The sequence below is a fragment of the Staurois parvus genome, unplaced genomic scaffold (genome assembly GCF_062004578.1).
Source record: "Staurois parvus isolate SC_StPar_1 unplaced genomic scaffold, SC_StPar_1.0 ptg000142l, whole genome shotgun sequence".
Lineage (NCBI taxonomy): Eukaryota > Metazoa > Chordata > Amphibia > Anura > Ranidae > Staurois > Staurois parvus.
Genome location: NW_028317938.1, coordinates 1049929 through 1069917, shown reverse-complemented (window position 1 = coordinate 1069917; position 19989 = coordinate 1049929). Strand labels below are relative to the sequence as shown.

The window sequence follows — 19989 nt, the reverse complement described above, 5'->3', positions numbered from 1 at the left end:
TTCAAGACTCTCAGTGATTTTCATGCACACATAATTTTGCATAAAGGCAGGCACCGCGCAAGGTTTGCATGGAGTGATGGGTGGAGGGGAAATTTTTAACTCTCATAACAGACACATTGCAAACTGATCATGGGAGGGGCAAATTCTGGGAACAGACACCAACCAGAAATTTAATGAAACGTTTTTTTTTTTTGTAAACACAATCTGCTTTGTAGCATTAGCTTTTTTTTCATGAACATATATGGGGTACAATATACTACAAAGGCACAAATTTAAAGCAGTATATCTGTGATGCCCCTGAAAGAGTCCAAATGCATGTGCAACAGTAATAATAATCTTGTGAGGGGAGGCTTCTGTAGTTGTTTGCTGAAGGGAATTACTTGGGACCTGACTGTTGAAAGAAAGCAGTTGTTGGCACAAAGGAATCAAAAGGGAGAATGTGCAAAGTCATTTAATTTACAAAAGAATGGGCAAGTCCTGTATTATAATTCTGTCTATGTATTCATCACCCTGCCAAGGGGTAATTTGTCCCATTTAAAAAGGAATATGAAAAAGTTACTATTTCACAAGCATTCGGTCTCTGTATATGAACATTTAATGTAATATGGTCCTAATTGAGTCCTGGTAATTAAAGAGAGCATCAGATGTAGGCTCTCTCTCTTTGGAACATAAGTTCATCACATGCTTTTTCCTTTTAATTAATCAAAACCACCTAAATTTGAGTCTTTTCTTATTTTTTTCTTTTTTTTTACTTTTATTTCTTTACGTATTTCTTTTATTCACATCATATACTATATAAATCAATTTTGAAAGTGTCATAAAATTGTTCTTTTCCTATAAAATTATCTGATCTATGATATATATCTCTCTCTCTCTCTCTTTATATAATATATATATATATATATATATATATATATATATATATATATATATATATATATATTTATACACTCATAAATAAATAATCTTTCTGTTCAAGGAGAATAGGAGAAAAAAAAGATGCAAAACAAAAAAAGCAACATGAAAGCAAAAATAAGCACAGGACATATTAAATGGCTACACAAATGGGATTAGAATTATTACTTTTTTATGTCAGTCTTGTTTGGTTAATTTATTTTTATGTGACAATTTAAAATTAGGTAATTCTGATAGTTGACAGATCATGTTGTATTAAAACACATTATATCATGCTGAAGGTGTATTTGTGCCCACATGTTATGATAGTATGGTACTGTGTATTATAATGAAAGTAAAAATTAATAATCAACTGAATCATGGCATGAAAATTTAGTGAAATATCACAAGCAGTTTCAAGCAATAATTTTTGTTTTGTATCAAAAGGGACAATTAATGACAATGTATGAAATGTATTTTGTAATAATGTATAATTAATATAATTTAAACAGTTTTTACAGGGACTCAGGCAAATGATGGGGTACAGTTTTTTTAAAGCACAAGACTCATTTAAAATAACATATTTGTTTAAAACAATCAGGGCACAACAATAAAAATTTAGAATTAAACAGCACAACAGGGAACATCAAAATAACTTGTTTTGATTTTAGCAGTAAGTAGTAAAGTAAAAATACTGAAATGCAATAAAGCTGACACACCTTGAAAAAATTGTGTGTCTGAGGAATACAAACATAAATTGCAAAAAATCATGTGTAAAAAACTATTTAAAAATCAAAATAACAAAAGTTTTTTTCAAATTTGAGCTGGACAACAATAACAAGTTATAATGTGTTTCCTGATCCTTTTGTGGGAATTCAGTGTGCCTAGGTGTGTGGCTTGTCTGCCATCTTTTTTTCTCCCGTCTGCGCCAGACGCGCTTCTCCGCCCCACAGCGGGTTAACTAGTCGTCCTGACTGATCCCGATTTTCGGTATGGAGCAGCATCTGGTGTGACCATTTGTTTGGCCCCTCCCAATGTTCAACGGCATTTTCAAACAGTGCTGCCTATATAGCGTGGTTACTGTAGCTCACATAGGTTGGTTTACTGGCCAGAGCTAGAAGAGAAATAAACAATTTTAAGTTATTTTGTAGACATTAACTCACAATTCATTCCTAAATACAACTATGGTATATGAGAATGATCCCTATAACGGCTGCTCAGGTTGTATTTTTTAAAAGTGACTTGACTATGCACACACTATAAAGCCTGGATGAATATCCACTTGCCTTGTAAATGTTCACTGGGTTTGGTAAATGGGGTGACACTGGGTTTTCTTCAATAATCCAAAGCTACCAGAAAAAAATTCAAAATGAACACGGTTTCTTCCCCTTATTTACCAAACCTATGGGCTCTGCTAATCGCCAAATATTTATTGCAGGTGAATCATTCACTAATTTAAACCAAATGCAGCAGGAAGATTCACCTGCATAAAATGTTTGGTGAATGTCACAGTCACTGCGTTGCAAATCTACTTCTTAGTAGACATTCACTTTGGCAAATGAAATTTCTCTACCCCTTTAGTAAATCAACGTCTGTGAGTATAAACACCACAGCTATGCCATAATTAGAAAGACATTACATTTACCTTAATCTGATTTCTCTGAAATCCCAGGAAGCAAACAAGTACAGGGTCAAGAGGAGGGTAGTAGCAATATACTTTCTGTACTATAATTTCTGCTTCCTTCACCTTCAATCACTATCACATTTCCATAGCACGTTTGAATCTGAATGGTGGCTGTGAGAAAATACTGACTGCCTGAATGTGAGCAGCAAGGATCCTGCAGTGGGCATTTCCACATTGCAAGCAGGCACCTTCCAGGATCTCCAAACTGCCAAGAGAAGACATTGGATCTGAGTGGGGCACAACAGCAATGTTTGCATGCATTTTACCCACTTAAGTCTTAGGCATTGTTTTAAAATTGCGATGAGAGAATGACTGTTCAACCTGTTGCTATTTTAAAATGGCACAGGGAATCAGTGGCTACTGTGGGTTCCAGTAAGGGTTCAGGTGGGAACCTCCAACACTCACAGATGAGTGACATCATGGTATTTCCTGCCAGTACAGAGACTCAGGCAGAGCTATTGCCGCTCCATTCAGCCTCTTCCTACAGCAGTAGACCACTACTATAGTGATCTATTGCTGTCTAAATAGAGCTAGCAATAGATCACAATTAGAACTGACATGCTGCTGCAAGGGTGCATGGGGGGGGGGGGGGCTGGATCTGGTTTCCTCTCATGAAAGAAAAACAAATAAAAATAGAAAAATAAATCCAATATAAATTCTAGAAATATGCCCCCCCAAAATGAATCACATTGCAACAATGATGTCCAATGATCTGGTTGACATTTTCATTCACTGAACAAGCATCAAATGCCCATGTACATAAACCAATGTCATTTGAATTTTTGGTGTTGCATTAGAAAAAATTTCAGAAATTTTGCATTTTTTTAAAGGTCTTTACTATTTCGCTCCACAGGGGACGCAACCCCCGCTCCTGAGGGAACGTCGGTACCCTCGCCAGCCGCTCCAGAGGTCCTGCCATCACCCAGGAGGAGTACTGGGGGCCCTGTCCCCTGCGGCCTACCGCTGCCTCTAAGCCTCGCTACTGCCCAACGCCCGAACCAGGACGCACCAGTGAGAGGGGAGCTTCCACCACCGCCTCCCCTACCTACAGCCGCCACAGTGAGAGGAGAAGCAGCAACCACCCCCACCGGCACCAAGAGGGCAAGCCACCACTACCAGATCTGCTTCCACACTCCCTACTGTGTACCACACAGCCATGCCCCTGCAACCGCACAGCCCTGTTGTGCATCCTCCTACACCCACTGATGCCGGGCCCTACAACACCTACGATCGCCGGACCCTACCGCTCCCACAGACGCTGGGCCCCTTAGCATCCTCCGTCGCTGGCCCGCAGCATCCACATGCACTGGCCCACAACACCCACTGATGCCGGGCCCTACTGCGCCTACCAACGCCTAGCCCACTCCACCTCCAGATGCCGGGCCTTCAGCACCTCCACTCATACCAAACCCCCAGCTCAACTTGACCTAAAGACTTGAACCCTTGGTGAAAGCCACCACAACAAGAGACCCCTCTGCACCCCAGACTGTCGCCACTCAAGCGCCCCTGGAAACAGTCCATCCACACCCGATCCCCTCTCCCTTCTCCCCTAAACTCCAGCCACCAGAAGACACATTGATGAGATAGTCCAGGGGGCAGAGGCGTATCGACAACCAAGCCTCCCACCACTCCTATCCGCCCTCCTGGGCACCTCCCTGAAATGCCTCTTCCACTCCTCCTTCTCATTTTTCTCTCCTCCGTTCCCAAAATTCATTCACTATATCCCTCTGCTCCTCCCAAACAATTGTATATTGTGTCCTCACTGCTTCCTTGACCCCTCTACGGCACCCACCAGCTCCTCCTAATACTCCACTCTCCCACTGACCTGAACACCTCCACTAGTAGTTTCACACGCTCCTGCACATCCCGCTCCCATGCCACCTTTCTCACCCTTCTCCTCCTAACCGCAGGGGACATCTCCCCGAATCCTGGCCCTTCACCACATCCCTCACCCACACAACGCCCTCCCGCCTCCACGTCCTGCCGCAACCCCCGCAACTTAGTATCTGTCCCCCTGCTCCCTAAAATCACCCCCCCTGTTTTCATGTGCACTCCTGAACGCCCGATTGGTGTGCAACAAGCTTACCGCCATCCATGACCTCTTTTTTCCCGCTCCCTCAACCTCCTAGCGATCACGGAAACCTGGATCCAGGCCACTGACTCTACCTCCCCTGCTGCACTCTCCTACGGAGGTCTCACCTGGACCCACTCACCCAGACCCAACGGTCGTAAAGGTGGTGGGGTTGGTCTGCTCCTGTCACCACAGAGCACCTTCCGAGTCCTCCCAAACCCCCCCCCTCTATCCTTCTCCTCCTTCGAGGCCCACTGCATCCGACTGTTCTCCCCAACCCCCCTGAAGATTGCTGTGATATACCGGCCTCCTGGATCCATATCACGCTTCCTGGATGACTTTTCCTCCTGGCTACCCTTCTTCCTCTCCTCTGAGCTACCCACCATCATCCTTGGGGATTTCAACATCCCTGTCAACCTCGACAACCCGGGCACATCCCATCTCCTCCACTTAACCTCCTCCTTTGCACTTGCACAGTGCATACAATCCACCACGCACTCCGATGGTAATATCCTTGATCTCGTCTTCTCCAACTGCTGCGCTCCCCACAACCTCACTAACACCCCCTTCCCTCTCTCTGACCACAACCTGATTACCTTCTCTATCTCCTCGTTTTCCAACGCCTACCCCTCCAAATGTCACACTACTACCAGCCGTAACCTCCGCAACCTTAACCCTGCTCCCCTCCACTCAGCAGCTGATCAACTCCACGACAGCATCCTCCCCCTGTCCTGCCCTGACTTGGCTATGACTGCCTATAACAAGGCGCTGTCAACAGCCCTTGACTCACTAGTGCCTTTAACCACACGCAACATCAGACCCCGACCGCTCCTGGCAGACTGATCACACCAAAACTTTCAAACGACACAGTCATACCCTGGAGCGACTATGGCGCAAAAGCAAATCCCAACAAGCCTTCCACGCAGCCAAACAAGCCTACTTCCTGACCCTCATCAAGGCCCTCTCCTCCAATCCTCGCTGACTCTTCTCCACCTTCAACTCTCTACCCTCTCCACCCCCACCTCCACCCAGCACCTCACTCACCGCCCTTGAGATTGCCAATCACTTCAAAAACAAGATTGACACAATTGGCAAGGACATCGCCACAGCTCACACTCCCTGTCAACCCGTCCCCTCTCACACAGCTACCCCCTCATCCCCCCTCTCCCTCGACATAACCCGCAGGGACTTCGTCACTGCTCAAACTCCCTCCAACCCGTTCCCCCTCACTCAGCTACCCCCTCATCACCCCTCTCCCACGGCCCCACCACTGCTCTGACCTCCACTTCCACCCCACCCTAAATTCCTCATAATGAAGCCCCCTCAACACTCCGCATCTTTGACCTTACTACCATCGAGAAAGTCTCCAAGGTCCTCTCTGATGCCCGCCTCACCACCTGCCCCCTCGACCCTATCCCCTCACAACTCCTACAACCTCCTTCCCCCTCCATCCTATGCTCCCTCACCCACATCTTTAATCTCTCCCTCTCCTCTGGCACTTTCCCCTCCTCTCTGAAGCATGCACACATCACCCACATACTTAAAAAGCCCTTCCTGGACCCCAATGACCCAAACAACCTCAGACCCATCTCCCTGCTCCCATTCACATCCAAACTCCTCAAGCGCCTAGTTTACACCCGCATAAGCTCTCACCTCAACGACAACAACCTCCTCGATCCCCTACAGTCCAGCTTCTGCCCCCTACACTCCACCGAAACTGCCTTACTCAAACTCTCCAATGACCTGCTAACCGCCAAAGCTAATGCCCACTATTCAGTGCTCCTACTCCTTGACCTCAACGCAGCCTTCAACACAGTTGACCACCCCCTCCTCCTCAAAAAACTACACTCCCTCGGCCTCAGAGATTCTGCTCTCTCCTGGCTCTCATCCTACCTGTCACAATGCTCTTTCAGCGTTACCTATAATGCTACCACCTCCCCCTCACTCCTTCTCTCTGTTGGGGTCCCTCAAGGCTCCGTCCTCTGGCCCTTTCTCTTCTCCATCTACACCTCCTCCCTTGGCCAACTCATACACTCTCACGGCTTCAAATACCACCTATATGCTGACGACACACAAATCTATCTCTGAACCCCCCACCTCACCCCCTCAGTCTCCGCCCGAATCACACACCTACTGAGCGACATATCAGACTGGATTTCACTCCACTTCCTTAAACTGAACCTCTCCAAAACCGAGTTTCTTGTCTTCTCCCCAGCCCGGACCCCACCCCCCATTGACTTCTCCATCATGTCCAACAACGCCACCATCAAACCCGCCCCGCAGGCCAGAGTACTTGGTGTCATTCTGGACTCCAACCTATCCTTCCAGCCCCAAGTCCAATCTTTAACAAACTCATGCAGACTCCACCTCCGCAACATCGCCAAAATACGCACGTTCCTAACCCCAGAAACTACGAAACAGCTCATCCACTCCCTCATCATATCACGACTCGATTACTGCAACTCCCTCCTTACTGGCCTGCCTCGCCGCTGGCTGTCCCCACTTCAGTTGATCCTGAATACGGCTGCCAGACTCATTCACTTTTCCAACTCTCCGTTTCCGCCACCCCCCCTCTGCCAATCCCTCCACTGGCTTCCGATTGCACAACGGATCAAATTCAAAATCCTAACACTGACGTACAAAGCCATCCATCATACTGCCCCAAACTACATCACCGACCTAATATCCAAGTACCACCCAGGACGCACACTCCGCTCCTCACAAGACCTCCTTCTCTCTAGTTCCCTGGGTCTCCTCCTCCCATGCCCGCCTCCAGGACTTCTCCAGGGTGTCACCCATCCTCTGAAACTCCCTTCCCCAACCCATCAGATTATCACCTACTCTCCTCTCCTTTAGGCGCACCCTGAAAACCCACCTCTTTAGGGAAACCTACCCCACCCCCTGCTAACTTGCCGACCTCCTCCACTCTTCCTACCACTCCCTCCCCCACAGCTTTCTCCTCTTGTTCCACCATCCCCTCCCTCCTAGATTGTAAGCTCGAAAGAGCAGGGCCCTCGATCCCCTCATGTTTTGCATTGTATTGTTATTGTTCTGTCACATGTTCTGTCCCCCTTTGTAATGTACAGCGCTGAGCGAACTATTGGCGCTTTATAAATACTGTATAATAATAATAACAATTTATTCGCACTAAAATCCAAAGAAATATTCTGTATATCCATATTTGCTACCAACATAAAGCCCTATCTGTCCCAAAAAAAGATGTATAAAATATTAAGGTAGACTACAAAGCCTAAAAGATATAATATGTTAAACTGACAGATTGCCAAAAAAAAGGTTCTGGGACTAAAGAGGATTAAGAAAAAGGCCTGGAGACTCAGGTGGTTAAAGTGTCCTGTACATTTAATAGAGTGATCCTTTAAATGTCACCCTAGCAAAATTGTCAAGGCTTATAGCGCTGAGAGCCACACAGCCTCTAAAAGTCTCAGAGGTTTGGTAGACAGGCTCTGCTTCTTCATGCTTGGAAGAGTTTGGAGTAATTCTAATTGAAAGGACATCCATTTTTGGGATGACTAATAGCTGTTTTTTTCCATAGAAATTAATTGATATTCTTTTGTGCATTTGAAAGATGAAGAGATGTAGGGAGAAGTAAATATTTCAGACTCGGAAAAGTTGCTGAGGGGGAAGGACCGTACCGAAAAGTACAGATGTTCCTTAGGCTGGTTTCACATTTATATATCTGCGTTTTCCTGTCTGCATTACCATGCATTGACCTACAGTAGGTTGCCATTACCATTGAAAGTTTCTATATTGCATATCAACAAATCAAAAAATGTGCATACACTATTTTACCTATTCAAAGTCAACACACCGTACAGATATGAACTATCACCATTAAAAACAGTGGCAAATCTATGTACATATGTTAGAGAGCAACGATGTCAATAAGCCCTTACAGGGAATCTGGAACAAACACAAAAGGAGTATGAAGGGCCTAGAATAAAAAATATATGATACTTAGCTTCCCAGTGTAATACAAGGGTACACATTTTGTCCTAAAGAATGACTATTATATAAAGTTTGGTTAGCTATGATTATTGATGGTAACAAGTGTAGCAGTATCACTTGAAAATAGACTACAATATAAACACAGTTGCAGACTGCTTACCTGGATCTTTTAATATTCTTTAGTATATTACATTATGTCAAACCATGTAATAATGTGCTATATTTGCTCTGATTTTATAATTGAAGACTCAGCATGCCATGTAATTGGGTCATAAAACTCATTATAGGCAGCCTACATTGTAAATATTAAGTGATTTATGTCCTGCTGGGCATTTAGACGTTATACTATATTACATGACTAACACCACACAGGGTCAAACTTGTGTGTGTTTTCCTAAGCAATTTCTGATGTTGGATTCTTAGAGAGGAGTTAGAAAACAAGTATTTACCTAATGATAAAGATAGATATAAGAAGGTAATGTAAAATGTGTATTGCTTCTGTAAGTTTTATTTATTACATTTTATGATTTGGTTCTCCTATAACATCATTTTAAATGATTTCTTTCTCAAAAATACATTGGGAAACATACATTTGTTCTAAATCATAAAACATTTATAAGCCATAGGACCAGTGCTAGTCAAATTGTTCGTTAGACCAATTTTGGTCAAATTACTTATTGCTCTAAAAATACTAGAAATATTACATTGTAACGGGTATTCTGAGCTACTAAATTCCATGGGGAAATTACAAAGTAATCATTGGGACATTTAGGTTAAATCAAACTCAGCTGCTTAATTGGTGATTATGCTGAGCAAGATCCAGTCATTGCAGAGCAAAATGTGGAATTGTGCACCTGTTTTGCATTAATTATTAATTATTGACCAGTTAGTGAGCAATTTAATGAGAAATATTGGGTAACCTACACACTGGGTCTGATTTACTAATGTATAAGCACAAACAAATAAATCCTATCCTGACAGAATGTATTATTTGTCTGTGATATGCAAAAACATGTACAGTCTACAACAAATATATGCAGATTTTATTAACATGGTTGATTTGCTATAGAATGTACACTCCAGCATTTGAACATATGCCCACTAACCCATAGCATGCCTACAAGAAAAATTGGATTTTCTCTAAGGAGTTTGAGAAAATTTGATTATTTCATGCAATAAGCCTGTATATGTAATATTAGCATTTTTAGATGTGCATATCGTATTGGAATTAAAATGTATCAAGTGCATATGGTTATCTGTAACATAAATGTAAGATTTGGGTAGTTGAGATGTGATGTGAGCAGTAGAAATATGTAATTGTAGATCTAGTTTCATTCCATGTTATTACAGATAAGTGTTTAGCATTCAGTCAGAGACATCTGTTCACCAATTAACATCTGAAAGGACAGAGCAGCTTCTAGGCTGGAGGTGACACCTAGATGCCAATAAAACATTGTCACCTATGTAGCCAGAGTTTGCCACCTTCTTGAAATCTAAAAGGACTCCAGCCATTTCAGCTTCGGGAAACAGCAGGAGACCAGGAGTGGCTCCAATTTGTCTGCCAGCTTTGATTTATACCCACAGATCAGAGCAATCTGTTTCATCTCTCATAAAAGCAAACATATTAGTTGCAGAGAGATGAAAATACTTCCTTCTGACTGGATATACTGTAGACTACATCTACATGTAAAACTGTATTTGTAGCCTCTGTAGAATCCTGGAGAAATGCAGAAAACGGTTATATGGCGCCTGATTGCGACAGCTGTACAGTGATTGATACTGTCCCAATCAGACTGATGTGCTGGTGTCGGAACTACTATCCCTGACTTGGTGATTCAAACCGCTCCTGGTCCAGTCGACTTTGGGCACTTCAGAACCCAGAACGTCCTGTGGGCTGGTACAGGAACACCCCCAAGGGTTGACTGACAAGGGCTAATGTCCAGCCCACATCCATATTTCAATAAATTGAGGACCCTGAGATATGGACGGGGTGATTGGTATGGAGTCGGTTCCATATGACTGGCGAATTGCAGACTTTCTTTGACTTGCTCCAGTCGCAGGATAAATCTTGGTAAAAGTTTTATTTCTGTTTTTATTCCCTTTTATTTTATAGTGAATAGCTAATTGTGTGTCTTTTTGTATTTTCTGTAACTCTTTATATTTTGTACATATTTTATGCACTGCTCACTTTCGGGATATTAAATAATAAAATTAATAAGTGACTTCTGGGTACTTAAGCTCAGGCTCATATCTCCAGAGAGATTGTTGTATTGTAGTGTCTAAGTTCATTTCCAATCTGAATGCAATTGTACTGCATGTTGGCAGATTGCATGCAGATTGTAAAGTAGCAGATCTGCCAGACGGAGATCTGTGTGTGTGTGTGTGGTGGCCCAGCAAACCAGCCTGCGGAGAAACTGTTGGGTGGTGGCAAGCTACCGTTTGTTGTTTGTCTGGTGTGGGGGTGTGTGGACAGTGGAAGAGTGATTAACACCGGGGTTCTAGCTTGCAGGATAGCTGGTGGAATCCTAAAAGGGTGTGCCATTTGCTAGACTGCTCCCCAACCCTTAGAGTGCACCAGATTGTATGTAAGATTTGTATCTGCCAGTTTGTGGTCAGCCAGCTGGTTTGGAGTGGAGTCTCCCTCTGGTGGTGACCAGGGGTAGTGCGGGCTGTGAAAGTGTATCACTGCCAGTCTTATATGCTCAAAGTAAGCCCCCCTCATTCCCTCTTTAACCCCAGTCATGGCCAGACGTACACGCCTTGGTTAGCTAGTCGCCGTGGGCATGCGGTTTGGATCCGTGACACTATCTTAAAGGAGGGTTTGTATAAACGTTTGTATAAACGTTGTATAAACGTTGCACACAAAATTCAAGAACCCTTCACCCAAGACTCACACATTTTGTAATTGATTTCAATAGGAAAAATGTGTGAATCTTGGGTGAATCTTATGTGAATCTTGAGTGAGAACATTTATAAATAGATCCCTTAATATTTAGCCTTTTTGTTAAGGAATGTATGTGTGTTTCATTGTTTAGGAATCAGCCACATTAAAATTTAATATAACCTAAAATAAAGTGAATGAAAAAATAAAGTGTTTTACATGCATATTCTGTGGTGTACCATGGTGCAGAACATGGGATGTTAAAACAACATTATTTGAATGTTCATTGCATATAGTAAACAAGAACTACACCATACACTCTTTCGGACCTACTGTACTGCAGGCAGGTGGCATGAGAAGGCAAACTGGTGCATCCACTGGGTCACACAGTGCTCCTCTCCCATGACCCCTATGTCCTCCAGCACAGTGGTTTGCGACTCCAACCACTTTGATTGGCCAGGGATCATGTGATCACTATGCATTCACATTTTCACAAGGTCAACAAAGCCGTTACGAATGAATTTCATTCCTATCAGCTTCGATTCCTATGGTGATGCTGTGATTGGCCCACAGCTATTATATGGTACCTGGGCCAATCACAGCACCCTAATAGTAATCACAGCTGTTATGAATATAACCCACTCATGACAGTGCAAAATATTGTTGTTACAGTAATCATAATGTAAAAAAAAAGTCCCTGATCACCCTCCCAGAGTAGTACAGCTTTACTGAACTACTCTGATGAAAGTACAAAGAAAGGAAAAGAGGAAAAAAAAGAAAAATGTTAAAAAAAAGAAATACAAGTAAAAAAAGTTTTACAAAATTGAATAAAATCTTATTACATTTTTTTGTTAACATACTGTCACCAGTCAGTATTCCTGACAACCGCCACACCAGTCATATGATGATGCTATACTGCACTGGTGACAAAAACAAATTGTGGAAAAAAAACACATTTTATTTAACGTCTTAATTTTCCAAATAATTTTGACAAAAAATTACAAATTCAAAACTCGCCATACCTTTTACTAAATACCATGTTTACTTTAAAAAAAGGGGTAATTTGGAGGATATCTGCACTGTTCTGGCATTTTAAGGGCCTCAAGAAATGAGATAGGCGGTCAGTACATAAGGACTGACCAATTTTCATTTTTGTATACTATAGTTTGTAGAAGCTATAACTTTCACTAAAACCAATTAATATACACTTATTGGGATTATTTTTTACCAAAGGCATGTAGCAAAATACATTTTGGCCTAAATTTTAAGTACATTTTTTTTGCTTATGTTTTATAACAGCAAGTAGAACATTTTTTTTTTTTTTTTAATATTTTGTTTATATAGAAAAAAATTAAAACCCAATAGTGATCAAATACCACCAAAAAAGCTCTATTTGTGTGAAAAGAAATTATATAAATTTCATTTGGGTACAGTGTTGCATGACCGCGCAATTGCCAGTTAAAGTAACTCAGTTCTGAATAGCAAAATGTGTCATGGTCATGAAGGGGGTAAAGCCTTCTGGAGGGCAAGTGGATACCCATTGAAAAATAGCTAGGTTCATGGGTTGCAATGGCATGCATTTGAATGTTCATGCATGCATTTGGGTTCACAATCTAATTGTACCCTTACTATTTATCTCTGCTCTTTTTATTTTATCCAGTAAATCAACTTCACTGATTTCATCAATGGATGGGATTATGTTAGTGCATTTGTAGCAGCCTGCATGCTGTGAGTAAAACTCAAACAGAAACATATTGGTGGACTGGTACCATATTACATCTTGTGTGACAACTACAACGTGCCCATCTTAGCTGGCATCTTAATTGGCATGTCAAATGCTGCTAGTTAGTTACTAGAGAGAAAAAAAAATCAACTCTTATAGGTTGGAGTACAGCTGGGGTGTTAAGCCACCTTCAAAATATCTAATTCACAGATAAAGATACTGTAAATGTATAGTATTACTGGAATCGTTTTGCAAATACTGTGCCCAGCAATCACTGGATATTTCCATGTATCAAATTCTGAAAACATTTTATTATATCGCTACTGCCCATAATAAATAAATACAAAACATTTAAGTTGACATGGGCATTTTACCTTAGATCCTCTTGTCAGTTCCTCCCTTTGATATTACAGAAAATAAGGTATATTTGATCATTCGGCCTATAGGTCAATTGGGTTAGCACCACTATACAATATAACTGTTAGCGTGTTAAAATCTTTACCACCCCTCCACTGAAAATCAAGGTGGCTAAGTGGACTTCCATGTGTTAAATAAAAGTGCCAAATTGCTGTATACATAGATTGTGAGTTCTGTACAATATCAGTGACACAAAAAGTTTGATTATATCATGAAACTCACATCTAGCTATAATATGGGAACACTGTACATTGTATATTATATATGTAAAATGGTATATTTTGGACATTTCTAAGCAATCTGAATCTCCTGCCTATAATTACCATTTAAAATCTTGCACCTGCATATAATGAAGTGATCAAATGTAAATGTGCAATATTTGTTCCAATGCATTTTTTTTTTCAGTAATTATACACACTAATGATCTATTTCTTCATAGTGATCATACCCGTCATACTGCACTGTGTTTGGAATGAAGTTGGTAGACTGAATCCTCTACAAGCTACATGTTGTGTGTTTGCAATGTGGAAATTCACAGAGCGTACTGAATACGTGCAGCGCACACCCCCAGGTTGCTATAGGATGTCTAAGGCTGGAGCCTGTGGGAGATGTCGCTTGACATTGAACCTATGAGTGAGAAGATGAATTCTGACAGCATCATTAGCTGTATGCTGTGTTTTCTGAACGTCAGCACCAGGAGAGGTTGGGGGGAGCTATTGATATACAGCTGTTTATTTAAAAGATACGTGACCCACACACGGCAACAAATCAGTGACTTTGTTTTTCCCAGTAGATAGGCTAATCCTTTTTACCCTCTTAGTCACGGGTCTCTGGCTTTGGCTTTGTTGATTCAGTGCTGATTTAATGTTTAATTTTATCTTTCATTCCTTGAGCAGAGCTGACACATTGTGATTTGTTGTCATAGACAGGTAGAGTTTTGATAATAGTGTGTGTGCGGGTTTCGGTCTAATGTATTTGAAATAGGCAATAGATTTAATACATCACCATATTAGGTACAAGGAGAATGTTTGTGTATATCAAGGCAAAAGAAAAAAGCACATACAATACTTTCAACAAATTTCTCCATATTTTATCACTTAAAGACCCTGAAAGTACAGAATACTACCCATGTAACTGTCAAATATGCCAGAAATGAACACAGTTTCTGTGTTCTGATGTTTAGTGCCAACACATAACATATTGGTGGACTGTAAAAAAAAAAAAAAAAAGCTTTCAATGGTATTTCTAATCCGTTTGCACCAACTGGCCACATATATGTAGCCCCTTAGCGGCTGGGTTTTAATGCAGAACGACGTCATTTATGCATCTATATGTAAACAGGTTACTGTGCTGCAAGTGCACTCGCTGCAGCATAGTAACTAACTTGCGATTGGGAGCTTTCTGATCATGTGACCACTGTAATGGACAATTATAGAGGTCACATGATCGAAATGCCCGCCTCCTGGCATTTAGATGCTATTAAATGGCTGGGAGCAGATGTCGGGGAAAACACACATCCATTTCATTTTATATAACTTCATTAATCAATATTACCTTGTGTCTCCATGCTATCACATAGCTCAGTCTTGGCCTCCCCGTTGGGTCTGTAGCCTCCCTTTTGGGTGAACTTGTTGCTCATTGTGGCTGCAGTAACGACCGCCTTGAGGCTTCTTTTACGTTTGGGGACATTCAGTTCTGGATGGAAAAGGATAACGTAGACCTTGGGCATGTACAGCATACCTAAGGATACCGAGGCACTCAAACTCACTGAAATGGTCAGTGTTGTGGTCTGGATATGCATCTAAGGACAAAAGAAGGTGTCAATAAAATAAAATCGATCAAAACCTTAGGAAAAAAGCAAAGTGATCTGACAACTGTTCAGATTCTATTAGCCACCATTAAATGCATCCCTAAATGGCTATACATTTCACAATTTTTTTATACTCTTTGTAAAGAAGCATGCAGTGTCAGGCATAAAGGTCCATAATCTGTAAGTCTGTATCAGAATGTAGAGAAATTTGTAAACTAAAACTTGACAAATACATTTTCCTGCTAAAATGTGTCCAAAGGTCCATGAAAAACAAGTTTAGTTATGTTTTAAAAGAATAATTCCAGGCAAAACCTGAAAGCACAGAATGACCTCATAAAGTATAACTAAAGTCTTTGAGTAGCCAACAGAACAAGAATAGAGGGCATTTTCCAATAGGAACACTTGTTCCCATGACAGCTAACTAACCTAATGGGGGATTTTGCACATGTTGGTTTTAAACCTGCCCCCCTCCCATCCTTACATCATTTCCAATGAAAAACAATTCCTTGAGGAATAGGCACACACATCTGTACAAGATCATTAGAAGGACAGAAATGTACTTCTTGAAACCTATGCTGCGTAGCTTTCTTTCTCTGTGGTTCCTACATTACCAATTACATTTAAACTTTCATAGCAGATTTGAATCTGCATGGTGGTTATGAGAAACCATTTTGTTTTCTCAAAAAACATAATGCTTTGTGTGTCTGAGAAGTAGCAAGGAGGGTGTTCCTGCACTAGACTCATCCCCCTTACCAGCCATTCAATGTCTGCTCTCTGCCAATCCCTCCAAAGGCTTTTGCACAAATTATATTCAAAATAATAACAACTTACAAAACCATCCACAACTCAGGACCCTGCTACATCACTAACCTAGTCTCAAAATACCAACCAAATCGTTCTCTTCATTCTTCCCAAGACCCCCTGCTCTCTAGTTTCTCTCTAGTTCCCTTCTTCCCATTTCATGGAATTTCCTACTCCAATCTGTTTGAATGTTTCCTACACTATCTACTTTTAGACGATCCCTGAACACTCCTCTTTTCAGAGAAGCCTATCCTGCCCTTAAGTAATAACTGTATTTTTATTTTCTCCATCAACTCATCCCCCACAGTCATTACCTCTTATATGGCTTGACCCTCCCTTGTAGATTGGAAGATCTAACGATCAGGGCCCTCTGATTCCTTCTGTATTAAATTGTATTGTGCCTATACTGTCTACCCTCACATTGTAAAGTGCTGTGAAAACTGTTGACACTATATAAATCCTGTATAATAATAATAATAATAATAAAAGCAGGTGAGTTCCAGGATCACTGGATTACAGACTCAAGGAAGAAGACTGCAGTGTTAATTTTGTTGACGAAAAATACTTTTGTCACAGTTTTCATCAGCTGCATGATTCAGCGATGAAAACTAAACAAAAATAAAATTAGATTTAAGTCAATTGACAAAAACTATGACCAAAATCAATTCCAATTTTCACCAACTAATGAAAATGGAACAAAAATGTAAGGTAGCGACATTTCCCCAACTGAACTTTCACTTTCTTCGGAGCTCTGCCTGTCTGTTAAAGCCCCAGCCCCCTGGCTCTATCCATAAGCTGTATTGGCACTATCTGCCTGCAGCCTGGGAGTTCTGGAACAATGCCCTGCAAACAACAGAAGAGGAACTCCTCCATCGGATTCGCATCTGTCTGGATGTGACATGGTGAGTGTTTACCCTCCCAGCAAGGTAGCAGTGTTTAGCACTGTGTAAAATAACAGCCTACCTAGACTGTCCAGTTCTTTGCCCTCTGCACTCCCTCACTCCTATTTACTTCCCCATCCCAATTTGTAGGTCACCACCCAATCCCCAAAGTATAATGCACCCTGCCCTGTGCACTCCCTCACCCCCATTTACTTCCCCATCCCCAATGCACCCTGCCCTGTGAAATCCCTCAGCCTTCCTCATCCCCACTTTCAGGTCACCTCCCCATCCCTGAAAAATATATTTACTGCACACTCCCATCTATTTTTTCTAAATGTACTCCCCCCTTCCCCCATCACCCATTCATGTTCTGTGGTTTCAGTGCTCTGCTCTCTAATAAAATGAATCATAAATCATTTCCCTTTCCTATGCAGTTCCGCACATTCATTCACAAAATGTACTTATGATTTTAGTCGACCAAAATGTACTGGAGATTTTAGTCAACTAAAATACGACTAAAACTAAAACAATTCAGATGACTAAAATATGACAAACTTTTGATGTCAAAATTAATAGTGGTAGATTGGACTGATGCAGCACATACGAATGAAACACTGAACTACTCATTAGGCAGACTATGCTATCTATATACATCTAAAGGCTTAAGATGTACAATGAAACAATGAAAATCCATTTTGCATCGATGCAGATATTAATTTTTCTACAAGCTGGAGCTTTCTTGTCTTTGTGACCTTTCAAGGCCTTATCAACCCTGGACCCTTATTAACTCATCTTCCATTTCATTTTAATCTAGATAAATTGAGGCTTCCAGCTAAATTATAGGTCAGGACAGACATATCAAACAGTCAGAGGCATACCTTGATAAGTTTGATTACTATTTTAATTCCAATTTACCATTTGTACTCTGATTTTCTGCTTCATTCCAAGTACTTGACATACGTTCATTCAAGCAGTATTTGCAAAACTGACATTTTTGTTTTTGTGTATCAGGTTGCATCACCAGAACAACAAGGACACTGATATTTAGCATTTTTAATTTTATTTTTCAACTTAAAGTGGTTTTCATATACTAATTTTCCCCATGGACTTAGTGCCATTAACAATTATGTGTGCTATTATTGTTGATGCTATGCATCTCTAAATTTAGTATACAAATATTTTCAAATAAATTATATTTTGATATGTGAAAAGCTATCTATGTTTCGGCACCTAGTTCTGTAATTGTAAATTGCCACTAAAAAAAATCTTATTTTTGTTTCTAAGCAAATTATAAATACAAATAAAAAACATGACCTCAAGAATCTGGCCTGTAAAATGTCTACACAGAAAAGCATGTGTTAGGACCACAAAACACACTATTCAACCATTATTTTAAAAAAATGTATAAATCTTGGTGTCATATTATTAATAGCTAAGTATTACTCATTACATCCTAGCACTGCAGATACTCCCTTTTATAGTTAAGAGACCAATTTTCTTATGAATACACTGCAGAGTTGTGTTGGTTGATAAGCAGCCATACCTTAGAGCAGGGGTGTCAAACTGGCAGCCCTCCAGCTGTGGAGAAACTACAAGTGCTTGTAACTGTCAATCTTGCAATGCCTCATGGGACTTGTGGTTTGGCAACAGCTAGAGGGCTGCCAGTTTGACACCCGTGCCTTAGAGGGAAACTATTGTCTCTTGTAAATTAAGATTATGATACAATCGATGTTTGTTAATATTTTTATCTATTGTTTATATATATATATAGTTTGTGAATATGTTGTGCTTGGAGGCAACCATAATTGATTATTATATGCAGTAGTACATAGATTCTGGTTCCTACTTGTGCCAAACAATGGTAATGCCTTTCTGTGCATTAATCTTAAATTGTTTTAGTCAGGTATGACCTACTGAAAACTGTTTGTTTGATGTAATTGGATGGATAAATAAATAAATAGGGAATGAACTAAAAATTACATCACAAGGAAACCTTAACTGTCTTCTGTAACATTCCAAGTATTCCATGTATGAGAGTGCAGCACTACCACTATGCTCCTGAGCAGACAGTGGAATTAAACTCAAAAATAAAATTTTAAATTCTTAGATGTGATGGCTACATTAGTTACCTTTTAGGCTTTTTCCTTTATTTTTACTTGCTAATTCAGCTAGTAAGTCTCTTATTTTTCAATCTTCCTTTAACAGATCAGTTACAGTGTTGAGACAAACCATTTAACTTTGACAGTGGTGCTTACAATGTTCAGCTTTTATTCATTTACTGTATATAAAACCTTTATTACAAAACCTCTAATTTCCCTAAAAAATTATAAACAGCTGCAACTGCTTAAATATTCATCTAAATATACTAACGCAGCTAACACTACCCCGCCTTTCCCCAGATTTGCAATGTTGCTGTCCAATTGCTCATCCATAGAGTAGAGACACCCTAAGACCAGAAGTGTGTTACTGGCTGGTTCACCAGGTGAAAATGAAGTAAAAAAGCCTAAAAAAGAAAATGAATTCAGCCACCACATTTAAGGATTGATAAACAGGAATATATAAAAGTTTTGGTTTTACAATGTAACATCAATTTAATTTACTAGTTAAGAAGTTGCTTTCTATGCTAACAACCTTTTGGAAGGGGGATGGACCTTCTGATCATTCAAGTAGCAGCTGTGGGGAAGAAACTTCACAAAAATAGCACTTGCTGACTGCGAATGGTACAAAATTTACGTATATGCAATATTTCATTATTAGCTGATTAAAAAGAAGTTTTCAGTTTGGAGAAAAAATAAAAGACTATAACTTTTAAATATGACTCTTAATACCTTAAATATTCAGGTCACTCAGAAGGGCAATGC

The 19989-nt window shown here is 40.7% G+C and overlaps 1 protein-coding gene across 2 annotated transcripts in view; it reads right to left on the bottom strand.

Moving 5' to 3' along the window:
* Nucleotides 1-936: 936 nt before the first annotated feature.
* Nucleotides 937-19989, bottom strand: part of GRM4 (glutamate metabotropic receptor 4) — a 258686-nt gene continuing 239633 nt past the window's right edge. For both annotated transcript variants that reach the window (XM_089673587.1, XM_089673588.1), the window contains 2 exons: nucleotides 15191-15437; nucleotides 937-2008 (listed from right to left, as the gene is read on the bottom strand). In XM_089673587.1, coding sequence (XP_089529713.1) covers nucleotides 1959-2008; nucleotides 15191-15437 — 297 coding nt within the window. In that variant the 3' untranslated portion in view covers nucleotides 937-1958. The remainder of the gene's footprint in view (nucleotides 2009-15190; nucleotides 15438-19989) is intronic.